The 14,062-nt window shown below is 34.3% G+C and overlaps 1 protein-coding gene across 1 annotated transcript in view; it reads left to right on the top strand.

Annotated features, from left to right (window-relative positions):
• LOC110463674 (integrin alpha-PS1-like) overlaps nt 1-14,062 on the top strand; it is a 72,561-nt gene that overhangs the window by 23,715 nt on the left and 34,784 nt on the right. The window contains exon 2 of the mRNA XM_021518469.1: nt 13,884-14,008. Coding sequence (XP_021374144.1) covers nt 13,884-14,008 — 125 coding nt within the window. The remainder of the gene's footprint in view (nt 1-13,883; nt 14,009-14,062) is intronic.

Below are 14,062 nucleotides of genomic sequence, written 5' to 3' on the forward strand. Positions count from 1 at the left end.
TTTGTGTTTATAATGGCAAATGATACTTTGAATATTACATGTTAATAACTTGATTGGAATTATAACCTTGAGTTGACAGTTTGATACTTTGAAAAATTTGAGCCAGCCCTACCCCCAAGGACTGTAGGGTGGGGCTCAAGGGAGTCAGTGTGCTAAAATTTCTTCATTTTAGCACACTGACTCCCTTGAGCCCCACCCTACAGTCCTTGGGGGTAGGGCTGGCTCAAATTTTTCAAAGTATCAAACTGTCAACTCAAGGTTATAATTCCAATCAAGTTATTAACATGTAATATTCAAAGTATCATTTGCCATTATAAACCATAATAAATTTTGCCCCCCCCCCCCCCACTCCTTCCCCAGGGGGTAAACTTGAGACCCTAGGGCAATTATTTTCCTTGTTTAGAATCAGAGGTGCTAGTTTCAAATCCTTTTTGTCTGAAATCTGTATGCTTGATATTGAATAAGGTGGTTTTATTGTTTTTTGTCACTTTGAATAATATATCTGTTCATGTTAAAAACAAAATCAACTCTCTGTATAAATATATCAGGTGACCGTTAAGGCCCATGGGCCTCTTGTCTTTTTTGTAAATAACCTGAAAGATTATATGATGGAGGTTGTAGCACCAAGTTTTATGGTTCACGTACACCTAAAGTAATTGTAACTGGTTATAAATAAGAGTCAGAAATGGGAGATCTGGTCCTGACATTACATATGGAAAAAAGAAAAAAAAGTTTTTCATTAAGATAAAAATTACCACAATAGCTTTTAACGTTATAGTCTCAGGCTCTTTGTCAATAATTGAATTGAGAGTTGTTTTGTGATATACCGACAGATAGCAGCCATCTTTGTCGACCACAATTAGCAAGCTTCAAGCATGCATAAAACTATAAATTTTGCAGGTAAAAAAACCAAACACGGTATCATTATTATTTCAAATTTGACAAAATGAGAAAGTGGTAGTGTAGTCTCATTGATGCAGTAGATACACACAACATGTTACATAATATGTTGGCTGTGAGAGTGTTGATCATTTAAGTTTGACGAGATGAAGATGATAATGATCCAGAACAGGTGTGGGTTATTGGGATGAACCTGTGGCATTTGTGCGAGATATCGCAAGTAGTATGCCTCACATACTGTACGAAGTGTGATCCACTGCAGATCAGGATCGGATGCTATATATATTGGCCGTATTTCTCTACAAGTAATTATAGCTGAAGGAAATATTTGAGCTCTTACAGAGGTAAAACTACAGGCGATACCTGCATTAAATGTTGTTTAATGTAAAAGTTCTAATGATTATGATTACACGATGCACATGTACAGGTGCTTGACCTTGTACTATTATAAAGCAAGATGATATAACAAGTTCTATACAGAAATATGTTGTGCATCTTATGTAATAACCGTTCGCTAGGGTATGCAATAAAGTATGCAAAACAGCATTAATATAATAATTTTAGAGAAAATTTCATGAAAGAGTATATTAGATTCGGCTATTTAGATGTTTATGACCAGGTAATGTATGGGGGCCGCGATCGCCTAGTGGTTATAAGGCGTCTGACATTCTGCTACCACTTTATAAGCCCTCCACCACTGGGTCGCGGGTTCCAGGCCTACGTGCACGTGGGACAGTCGCCAAGTACTGGCCGCAGGTCGTTGGTTTTTCTCCGGGAAATCCTGCTTTCCTCCACCACCAAAACCTGGCACGTCCTTAAATGACAATATATAGCTGTTATAATAGGACATAAAACACAAACAAGCAAATGTTTAAAAAATAAGAAATGAAGTCTGTCTTTGAAGTTTCAGACTTAACCGTCTTAATTATTGTTATTTAGTTTACAAAGTTAAACATGATTTAAGGACACTTGTAACCCTAATGTGAGATACAATATACTGCTCTCCTTTTAAAAGAGTTCTACTCCCGTTAATGTTAAATATCTGTTTATGAATGTAAAATGAACTGTGTAAAATATATGTAAAGATGTACACACAAATAACACATACCTTAATTTTACTTCTAAGGTTAATTCTAAGTTGTAAGATAATACATATTAAAAACAATGAAAGGGAAAAAAATGCAAAATAAATATCAGGTGTAGTGTACAAATATAGCATAAACCCTTAAGTTCTTTTTCAGTATACGTATACTTAACACAATAAAAAATACCCAAAAAGAGTTGAAATTTTTACTTTCAATAATGAAAGATTAACTTAAAAGTATTTTTTTAACACAGCTTTATAGTAGAGACATCCTGCAGCTGGAGTGTTTCCTATCCCTTCTATATGAATTACTAAACATATATTCAGGAGCTAAACAATTCTTACTTTAATTCTTTATCAGAAAAATATGCTATTCATGCAGACATTTCTTTGCAAATCAACCTTTCAGGCTAGTGGTACTTCACCGTAAAATTAAAGTTGTTATTTGTGTGAAGAAAAGTGGCATGTCCTTTGGGTCCTACACCAAACTAATTGCCTCTGGTTGAAGTAGAACAGGGAACCAACCCACCCAAAGTGTGCTGATGATACGCCTGGTGTATAGTACCAATGTGTGTAGAGGCTGAGGAGAAAATAGGTGGGCTTATATAATAAATCATGTTCATAAAAGTGTTGGCTCATCTTAATGTGCTCATCAGTTGTCAACTCTTCTGATAACTTTATTGCAGTTTACGATTCTGTATGTTCCCTTCACAAACCATTCAACCTCTGGCACACTTAGCAGAATCCCCTGGGTAAGAGTTTAATTGCCCCGGGGTGAGGATTTATCATTAGTTCAGTAGCCGTTTGTCTGCTTCCTAAGCCATTTAATGTGATGAATAAAATATGTTTGAACATATAACTTGACACGTTTTCAGCTACATTAGGCACTTAACTCATTCACTCCTGAAATTTCATAATGAACTATTCCAACATTTGAATTGGAAGATTCAAATGTGTCTTCAGGGGTGAATGAGTTACACAAAAACACTTCACAGACACCGATTCCTGGTCACAGACTCCAATTTGTAGTTGTAACTTCCTTTACACCAGGATCTGTAAACTACCTGTTGCAGGTCAGGCGTGCACACCTGACGTTAAGTGGTATAATTGATGGCAACAAGCACTCGCTACTAATTAAAACATGTTTGTGGTAAATTATGCTGGAGTGTTACTCAGAAGGAGGTGTTTTCTAGACTCTCTGACCTCCAGTGTATGTTGATGGAGATGTGGTGTGTTAATTATGTAATGTTGATTCTAGTGCATGTGCTCAATGTCAGTTTGGATTTTAGGCCTGATTATATTTTATTTGGCCTCACAAAAATATTTACATAATAAGGTAAACTGCTAATAGTTTATTTTGCATTTTATTATCAAATTATAGCTTTTGATTTGCTAAACATGTTCTTAAGGATTGTTATATATACCACTACCCAAAATGTGTAAGCCTGTGTATAAGAAACGGTTTTATCAGCATGAAAATACATGTAGATTTGATGTATCATTTCTGAAAAGAAACTCATATATTGATGGTTTTATTTGCGGAAAAAAATGAAGATGAAATAAACAGAAAAATCAATAACAGTGATTTTTTGGACATACGTGTTTATGGTCATGGCCTTTCTTTGAGGGTCCCACCCACATTTTGATAACCTAGTACTTAATCTCCTAGCACTATTTTGGTCGACAATAAATGACTATATAAAAATTCCAGGTAGACCCTCTACAATCTTGAACTCGGTCTAAAAACTGCATGACCACATCATGAGGTCACAGGGATGTGTATAGTTTACACAATTACACTAATTTGTATTAACTGTTAAGGTGATTGGGAAAGAAAGCACACAAGCATGTACTGTAGTGTACCTGTACATCTATGGTAAACTAACAAATCATTAACATTCCCTTCATCCAATACAATAATCTATTATTCATTGGTATTTTATTTAAATACCTTGACAGTAATGAGATTCAGGCCGTGTGGCCATGCATACTGGTGTTTGGGTTTGTCCTTTATGGTATATCCAGGTTTAGAAAGTACAGATGGAGGGGATTTATTTAGGACCATGACCTCCCCATCCTGTTTGTACCTAGTTAATTATACAAACCCAATCAAGCATGATAACCCTACAGGTGTGTACACTCTCTCGGACCCGGGAAGTGCCCGTTACAGGTGTAACATCAACAATACCTACCCTTATTATATATAGCACGGCCCGCTCCCTTCCTCACCATAAAGTGAGATCTAGTGATGACTAGACAAAATTTACATCTACTAAAATCATAAATACCAGGTAGATTGGATTTAATTAAATGTGTACACCTTATTTGTTTGTTAGGTAGATGATAACTGTATATGTAGCTTGATTTAAAATTCAACACTTTGCAGAGTTATTGCCCTTTTTAATGAAAATTTGGTTGATTTCAGTCAAACTTATGTGACCTATGCAGGGATGGGTGATGGGTCCTTGCTTATAGTGTTTATGTTTGATCCAGGCTCATACGGGTAGTTAAGTTCATCACAGGTGATACGAAATATAACAATTACTGTCCTCATTTGATGCGGATACTTTAAAAGCTCAATACTTTAAGCTCATTAGCTAGAACTACAGATTTCCTAAATATGAAATGCAGATAACAAAGAAAATCTTTTGTGTAATTTTATATTCTGGGATGGTATATATTATCCAAACGTCTGAAGGTATTTTCCTATTGAATTATATATAGAAAACAAATTTTAAGTTATTTCAGCATAAATTAAACTGCAAATATACCATGTTCAGAGTATATGTATATCAATTTGGTATACAAATTAATTTTTCTAATGCATGTATGCTTTCAGCACATAGTTCAAATTAGTGTATGATGTTCAGTGAATTTTTAAGCTAGAACGTACATCAATCTTTTATTGAAGGTTGGTGGTATTTAATATTACAATTTGACATCATAATAATGATGACATCCACATGTACACAGGCTATGATATTAACACTGTCTAAAAGTCATATCCGAGCTTGTTACGACTTCAATTGGTAGTTATGCACTGTGTGGTGAATATTATACATATTTAATCAATTTCTAAATGTTATAATTCAAAAGTATTTAACTTACGATTCAGCAGTTAATTGATGTTAAATGTGAGGGTATTTGCCTGTTACATAACCAATCCTATGATGTATTGATTGTATTTGTACAATCATTCCGTATAATTGGTTGTATTTGTTTGCTATATTCCACAATACGATCAGTTTGTATGTACACAGGGTACACATAAGTCTTATAATGGCGCCATTGATTTACTGTAAAGTGGCATTTGCCTATGATAGCTAATTGAGATGGGGTTCACTGGCCCCCAGATTGATGCTGGAAACGAAATGTCAACATTCTCTTGGGCAATATTACTCATCTTTGGGGAATCATTGACGTCTTATCTTGTCTGTCAAAAAAGTGCAAAGCTTTTGCGGAAGTAATCACCCATGCTATATCCCGACTGCTCAAATAGCTGATTGTCAGTCATCTTCAAATTCATGTACGTATACATGTATTCAGCTGATTTCTGGTTATACGCTTGTCAATATCAGATCTAGATATCTTGTCAAGTCAGCAAATTTTACGAATCTATATATATACCCAATATCATACATGACAAAATCTCAAAACAACACAAGCGATAGATGTACATGTATAAGCAATTTCTGGTTGTGAATAAATGAAATTGACTGTTCTTTTTGACAGTTTTCCATATTTTGTAAACATTTTCAATTTGTAAATTGGAAGATCATGATATGCCTGAACATTATATTGACACCATTGGACAAGTTTAATGGTTTTAAACATATAAGTGTGTTGTAATAAATGAATTGAATTTGAGCTGATCAACATGTAGTCTACATATGTACATGAAGACCTGAGAGCACATATTACAACTAATATTTTATTGCACTACACATTTGTACTGTGAACTAATGTCTTAAACCCAAGGGACCACCCGTACGATGGCCAAGTGGTTGAGGTGTCTGACATTCTGCTACCACTGGGTCGCTGGTTCGAGACCTACGTGGGGCAGTCGCCAAGTACTGGCCGTTGGTCGGTGGATTTTCTCTGGGAACTCCGGCTTTCCTCCACCACCAAAACCTGGCACATCCTTAAATGACCATAGCTGTTAATAGGATGTAAAACCCAAACAAACAAAAAAACTTAAATCCAATCTATCTTCAGAAACTTCTGTATGGTTTAATGCACACTTTGCGTTGATGATCGGATCAAATAAAATATCTTGGTCAATTTTCTGGTGATAAATCATTACGTATCAGACACATCAGTATTTATCTTTGAGATCTGGAAGTGGAGAGAATCGATATTGTTCATAAAAACAAACAACAGTCTGCACTGCATTGCTCATATTCTGGTCATAAATCATTTACAACTTGTACAGTGCTGAAAGCATAATGGTATTGATCTTGAGGACAAATATTAATTTTGTTTTAACACTTTATTTCAGGCTGAAAATGTGTATATTGATAAAACTTATAAATCCGATTACAAGCTGCAGCAAATCAATATTTATATATATATGTATTTTTCTAGATCGTCTTGCAGGGGTCTAAAATTCCATTAGCCCTGGACACCTGGGGCAACTGTAGATTTTATTTCATGATTAGGCTGCTAGTGAAAAATTTCAATATTTTCTGTCAAAATATCGATGGGATTAGTAGAATCTTTCAAAATCTGCTTCATGCGGGCTACTTTATTCCGTCTTTGAGTATTGCAGAGTTATCTTCTATTGTGAGCAGGGATTGATTGTTACGTCATTGGGTTGTATGAGAAAAATACGTCGGTTTCTCCAAAATTGATGACCTTACTCTCACAAACAAATGACGTAACAATCAATACCTGCTCACAAGAGAAGATAACTCTGCAATACGCAAAGACGGAATATATACTGAGAAATTTTCACTGCAGTTAAATTTTCGCCTTTTTCGTTTGCAGTAATGAGGGTGAATTTATCAAAACAGTGAAACAATTTGGGTACAACATAATGTACATAGTGATTTAAAAAAAAATGTGAAGGGTGAGTTTAATATTGGGGGAAAATGGGTTTTACCGTTGAAGGAAGAAAACCTTACTGGGCAGAACTTTCATAGCATACAGTACTAGTAGTCCTATAAATGATAAATTGTACACCTACATACTTAGCCAACAAGCCAAGGACAAATGTGTTTCTGTTTTAAAGCAATTGTAAGGCCCAGCTAATTATAGTAAGGTAATATATTAGTGTGTACTGCAGTACAGTGTTCCTGGTACCTTTATAGATGTTTGGTGGTAAAAAATGTTCCAGTTTTTTGCCAAGTAAGTAATTAACAAAATTATCACCCAAAGGTTTTTGGTATCTGGAGAATTTTATTTTCATTAGGAACATCTTTGTAAAACCTAAAAATTATGTACACAAGGTGAAGTTGATTTGTATTCTAGCTGCCTAAGTATTATACCATTGGTTTTGTAAAGCAGGATGGAAAGTGCAGATCTGTTGAATACCTTTCTTGAATTACATTGTATTATATATAAGCTTCAGGTCAAAGATGTTTTTGATGTGCAGTATATACATGTATGTACCAAGCAAGGCTTTTTGAAAATTAAATATAAGCACACATTATGGTACATGTGTATGTCTATAGCACCACTAGACATTGTGGAAATGCTACATGTATACCATTTTCAACAGGACTTTGACAGCTTAAGTTTGAGGCCTCAGTATAATTTGGTCTGTCGAAGTAGTGCATAAAAATGGAGGTAATTTAGATAGTGTAAATTTAAAGGCTGCACATGCATACATTGTACATGTCAAAGTAATGTTACTAGCTCCAGGAAAAAGGCTTTTTCCTTGACCTTCCATCCTAAGAAGAGAACCACATCCTTTGCATTACTCCTTCCTGTTACAAATTTGGTGCTGTGACCAGGATTCGAACCTGCGTTGTTGCAGGAACATTATAAGCTGATGAGGAATTCTCACTGATCAATGCAGTGCATATAACAATAGTCAACAGGCCAGACTTTTTATTTCAGAAAAAGAATTCAAACTGCAATTTAAAACAAAAATACAGATTAATTAAGCTGAAATCGAAAAGAAAAAACCCAATGCTCAACAACTTCATTATGTGCATTTCAAATTGAATGATATGGTTTGAAATTCCTGATAAAATTTCTTTTTTTATTTTCCTCTCAGTGAAATTGAATTTCTGTTTCACACAGAAGAAGAGATATTGGCTGTTTCAGTTATGTAAATGACTGTGTCACTGGAGTAATAGGATAGATCCTGCCTACTGATAAGGATTATCTCAGCCGTGACTTGGCTCCAGAAAACCCAGAATTTGACTGAGTGTAGGTGGATTCCCTGCTGTGAAGGAAAATGTATCCTACATCTCATTTTTCAGCAGTGTCCGATTGTAGCACAGCAAATCAATGAGTAGCTGTTGTGTCTCTGAATCCCCCCAAAATCCATAGGGTAGTCCATTGTGTGGCTTTGTCTGCATATATACCAGTAATTCAACCCCCTGTGCCATTTTGATGATAACACAGCCTTTTTTCTGTGGTATATATATATACTGTATATACTACTTTCATCACGGCATTGTCATCTCAACATTATATGCCTTCCCTGTAGTTTTGATATTATTTGTACCAACATGTACAGAAGTGTGCATGACTTCCAAGAAATTCCAATTGTCAAGTTTCATTAAAAATGAGGACAGATGTCGAGTTATATTAACTCATTCACCCCTGAAATTTCATAAGGGTTGGTGTACTAGCTCTAAATATTAATGGAGGCCTAGCTAGTGTAATATATATAATATGACAGGGAGGATGGGACAGGGAAGGATGTGAAAACTATTCATTATAATCACTAAGCAAATGACATCTACATACATATATACATACACATATATTCCCTTGCAGGAAAGTTACAATATTTTAAGCTGACCAATATGAATCATGGTTTGGTCCATTGTGGAGTCGTGAGATACATTTATCTCCAGTCATATTCAGGTCAGACCACTGTATCCTATAATGTCATTTGCTATTTACACCAGGGATTCTCCCCCATTTTAAAGTACGCTAATAGTATACCGGGCGCATTTCGTGCTTCACGTTCATCTAGTTTATCATGATCAATATGTTCTGTAATTTTAAAATTGATGCTCATACTGATGCCCATCAACATGTATTTAGACACAATGTTAATGGTAGAAATATAGCTTTTGCACACTTATGATATTGCATTGTTTCACAGTTTTAATAAATTTTGTTTAATTTTGTGTTTCTATTTGAAATTCTCATTCAGATGTCAAATGATATCAAGTTTTTCCGTCATTGACCATGCAACACCATGTGTTAGAGATAATTAAAAAGTATTCAATGCAAGACTTTCACTCAGAAATGAAATCTCAAATTAGAATTTCTTGTAGTTGATTATGCCAGTTACTTATAAATCATAGTCTATACTAGTTAGTGTACTCATATTCTCTGACAATTTTCAAGCCATAAGCTTTATGTTGTGGTTTTGTAGTTATTTCAAAATGTGATTACATATACCCAGTGGGTACAAAACGTCCTGAAAATGTTGCAGTTATGTCAGGACACAACGTTGCATTTAGGTAACAGTAATATTGCAAATGTAAGTTTGCGGGACGTTTTCATGTAAAGTTGGTATAACGTTTGTGTGTAACATTTGACAACGTTTTATTAACGTTCGTAAAAACGTTGTCGCCACAAATATCTTAAATACATACACATACATGTATGCTATGCTGATATGAGTCACGGCACATCAGCATAGCATATGTACTTAAGACATTTGTTACGAACCGTAATGCAATTGAATACAAAACAACAAACACAACAGCATTATAAAAGTGCAAATGTTTAATTGGCAGTTTGAATACGTTTGAGTTAATAATTGTATTATACGTTTGTTCGTTCAGTCTGCATTTTGACACGGTGCACATCACTTTTTTGGACTACACATTTGCACAGATGATTGATAATAATATTTACTAACACGAGAATACAGTCATGTCAGATGTTTACACACACTCTGTCGATTTGTTTGTAAACAAGTATTAAAAGTGTCAAAATGCAAATTGTACGAAAATCTTCAACAATTACTTACCTAACGAAGTTGATATTGAAACATCTCCAAACATTCAGACTGTGAAGCTATCTGTTAACAATAATCCAGTTTGAGTGACTCCCTATGACCGGTGGTCAGTTTGACCAGTTTGAATAGAATGGGCAAACAAAGTAAAAAATACGGCGCAAATCTATTTTTTTCCTGTCTTTATACGCCAATTTAAACATTAATAATGTAAACTCTCTGTTATTTATGATATTTTTGAGCAACTTCGATGCTACAATAAAACACAAATAATTTATCATATTTTATATGGGAATTGGGATGCTGCCAAATTTGCTAAATAAGGGGAGACAATATCAAAGTGCTATCTTTATAATGCTGCTTCAGTAAGAACATGCAGCTTTATTGTTCTTAAAATGTTTGTATAGCCATTACTGGAATAATTGTTTAAGTGCAATATTTCAAAAAAGATCTGTCTTTGGAAATATCTTGTTATATACAGTAATTTATATCTAGTTTATTTATGACAGGCCTATACATGTAGCTATAGCTCCACTAATATTTCAAAAATAAAATTTGGATAAAGATTTTGCAATCAGGACTGGAAAAGAAAGCAAATTTATTTTATACATTTACGTATACATTTACAATGAATTAAGGATTAATGGGGAGTATACACTATAACTGTATGGCCTTTTACTATAGACCAATCACTTGTAAACGAAGGCTAGATATATAATGTATAGCTATCAACATATATACCTAATGTATCTCTGTCAGTCAGAACTGAATGGATTGTAACGGTTTCTGCCACATGTATATATGTCTCATTAATAAAGATAAATTTCACATTTGTGGGTCTGAATTGCAAATGACGTTGATAATGAATCAATTGAATTAATTTCAATGGCTTCTGTCAATGTCGATTCTCTCATATCATACTTGTATAACATATAATACCTGATGATCTAATTTTCTCAAATGCATATACGGCTAAATCAAACTGCATAGATAGTTACAATCAACCAAGCGGGGAATGAATTTGAACTGTTAGTACCGATACGAAATGACATTTCTGTGATGGCATGTGCATGTAGTTGGTGTGTGTAATGAAAGCTTCATCTATATCCATCATTAGAGATTGACAGACCGATATTTCAGGATCACGTTCTTGTTATTTCCATTGTCCGTACCGCGTTAAGCTATGCTTTTAATAGCTGCTTATCTGCAAATGTATGGAAGTCTGTCAAAAGGCCGAGTTTAAGAATTTGAGATTTGGGGGTGTGCTGGTAAATTTTAATTCCTCTTTCATTTTACATAAAACTTTGTACATATTAATAAATTTGTCTATTCTCATGGCCTTCGATTATGTGTCTAGATATTGAATTAATTCCTGTTATGTTCCGATCATTTTTGCCAGGACTTATTTTCTGTTTGTTTATATACATTCAACAGAGTTCTTACAGCTGTAATGATGATGTCTAACATCTGTACAAGTTCATTTAAATTTGGAATAATGGTATTTAGCTGTTGAAGACCATATGCCTGGTAATTTGTCTCTGTATCAACGAAAACAATCACAGTTTTTGAATAACAATCATCTCATAGGAAAACGGGACGTTTATCTCTTCTAGCCGGTTATCAGTTATAGAAAAGGCGGACTGAAATGTTTGTGAATTGATACTCGTCAACACAGCACAGGGATCTAAATGGCTGTCCCATTATCACATTGATTGCGACAGTGATACAGGGAATATTACACACTATATTGATCTGCTATTGTATTTTACTATTTTAATGATTGTGACCAGAATCGACAGATAATGGACACATGCAGTTTTATCTCTCAGTATCCCATGGCCAGGGCCTCTAGTGTGTTGTGACTCCGGGGGATCGATGTATGAGAGAGATCTGTACTTATATTAGGATCTGTCAATATTGTGAGAAGAATAAAGGGGCATAACTCTAAGGATGTCATTTATAGGATGCTGATCAATGTTTTGATGAAACAAAACATGGGGACAAGTCCCCATTTAATTACGCTCAAGAAAAGGAGAACAGAATTTCAAGGGAGATAATTGATCATGATGACAGTGCAAATTTGAAAGAAAGATACTAAAAATAAAACCATGACAATACCTTAATTGACGTGTATTTAGCTTGGAGTAATCAATTCATGGTGGTTTAAGATCTTGGAAGAAACAGAATAAGGATAAAGGGGAAGGGAAGAAAATGAAAAAATAAAAATAGTGATGGGTGTTTGATAGTATAATTATGGTATATATTATTGCCAACAGAACACACTAAGAACTTGATACTGACTCAGCTGAGTTGTAAGGCAATCATTATGACATTAGAATATATCAAGAATGGGACTTGGAGAATGTAGAGTATAAAGTCGTATAAAAACTTAGATATTTTGATAGGAAATACTTTATTTTTTTATCTACATAAAGAAAAAATAAATTTTGATGAAAATTGTTTTCAGTGTGTATTATTCTTTACTTACGAGAATAGATTGTGTTAATTAAGAAGGATGTAAAATGGTAGATCCTGCAAAAAAAGTACATGGACTACTAAAAATAATCTAGATAGCTGCCTTTAGAGAAAGAAAACTTGTTTGAGGACAAATGTCTGAAAAAAAGTTGTGCGCAAGCACATGATATGATATGCTAGCAATTAATCATAAATTTTGGGGAAAAGCCAGCAGACGAAACTACTTTATATATAACATTAGCATGTCATTCTTGCCAGATTTCGCCATATGTCAAGGTCGTTTAATGTATTGTGTCAGTGTTAGTTGTGTTTTGAGATGGCCCCTAGTTAATGTAAGTGATACCAACTTGCCCTATTATCATACACACCTATACAGGACTAAGCATCTCCGGTATTTGATCTCTACAACATTTATATCGTATTAAGATAAGTAAGCCCATCTGGTTTGGGCCCTACCTGTATGTATTTACATTTTGTATCAGTATTAGACTTACGCAAGTCACATCACTGTTGTATAGATTATCATTCCTTTTGTTGATAAACATATATTCAATACACTTTCCTTAACTACATTCTAAACAGTATTAGCTATGAGAGAGATCAGTAGAGATTTCATCTGGGCAGAAATATCCACCTGTCATCAACTTGATGTCTTAAAACCTTCATTATATCTGGACAATAATGTGATTGTATAATTTCTGGTAAGGCCAAATAGATAATGAATCTGTTTTTCATTTCTCTATATACCAGCCAATTAAAAGTTGGGTCCCAAGGTATTTATGACAAGCATGCAATAATAAAAATAATAAAATATAGAGCTTCCCCAGCTAGTGATAATTGGTTATTATGCTTATAAATAACTCCAGCTAGTTAAAATCACATTGCAAAAAGATATGAGCAGTGTAATAAATCTCATGTCTTAATTTAATTTTAAAATAAACTTGATAACCAGTCATCACATTACTTTGGAGGCCTTTCCCAATGTTGCATATGTGGTGAACAGGAAAATTTTACCTGCAACTCCTTGCGCGCATATCCAATGCTTAAGTATATATAGTGGAGGAACAAAATTTGGTTACAGAGAGAAATTTCCTAGTAATAATTAAGATATGTGTTTAAATTTTCAGACTCACTGCAATGTATTTACATGTACTTAAGTTGAATATGGGTATATAGCATCAACACAAACAATGCTATATAGCTACCTGTCTATATTATATGAACGGTTGTAGACAGCAATAGAATTGATTTTCGATTCTTATTTGTATTTTTCAGAATTCTTGTCGGAGCCCCTTTACATAATAGTACCATTGATGGAAACATTGTACAGGCTGGAGGAGTTTATAAATGTAATGTTAGGTCTATGGACCCTGACGATTGTCAGCTGATAGAGGATATAGGTGAGTGATCATGACTAGTCTTGTCCGGGACTTATAACTGTCCCTGGTATTATG

This window comes from Mizuhopecten yessoensis, unplaced genomic scaffold (genome assembly GCF_002113885.1).
Source record: "Mizuhopecten yessoensis strain PY_sf001 unplaced genomic scaffold, ASM211388v2 scaffold10921, whole genome shotgun sequence".
Classification (NCBI taxonomy): domain Eukaryota; kingdom Metazoa; phylum Mollusca; class Bivalvia; order Pectinida; family Pectinidae; genus Mizuhopecten; species Mizuhopecten yessoensis.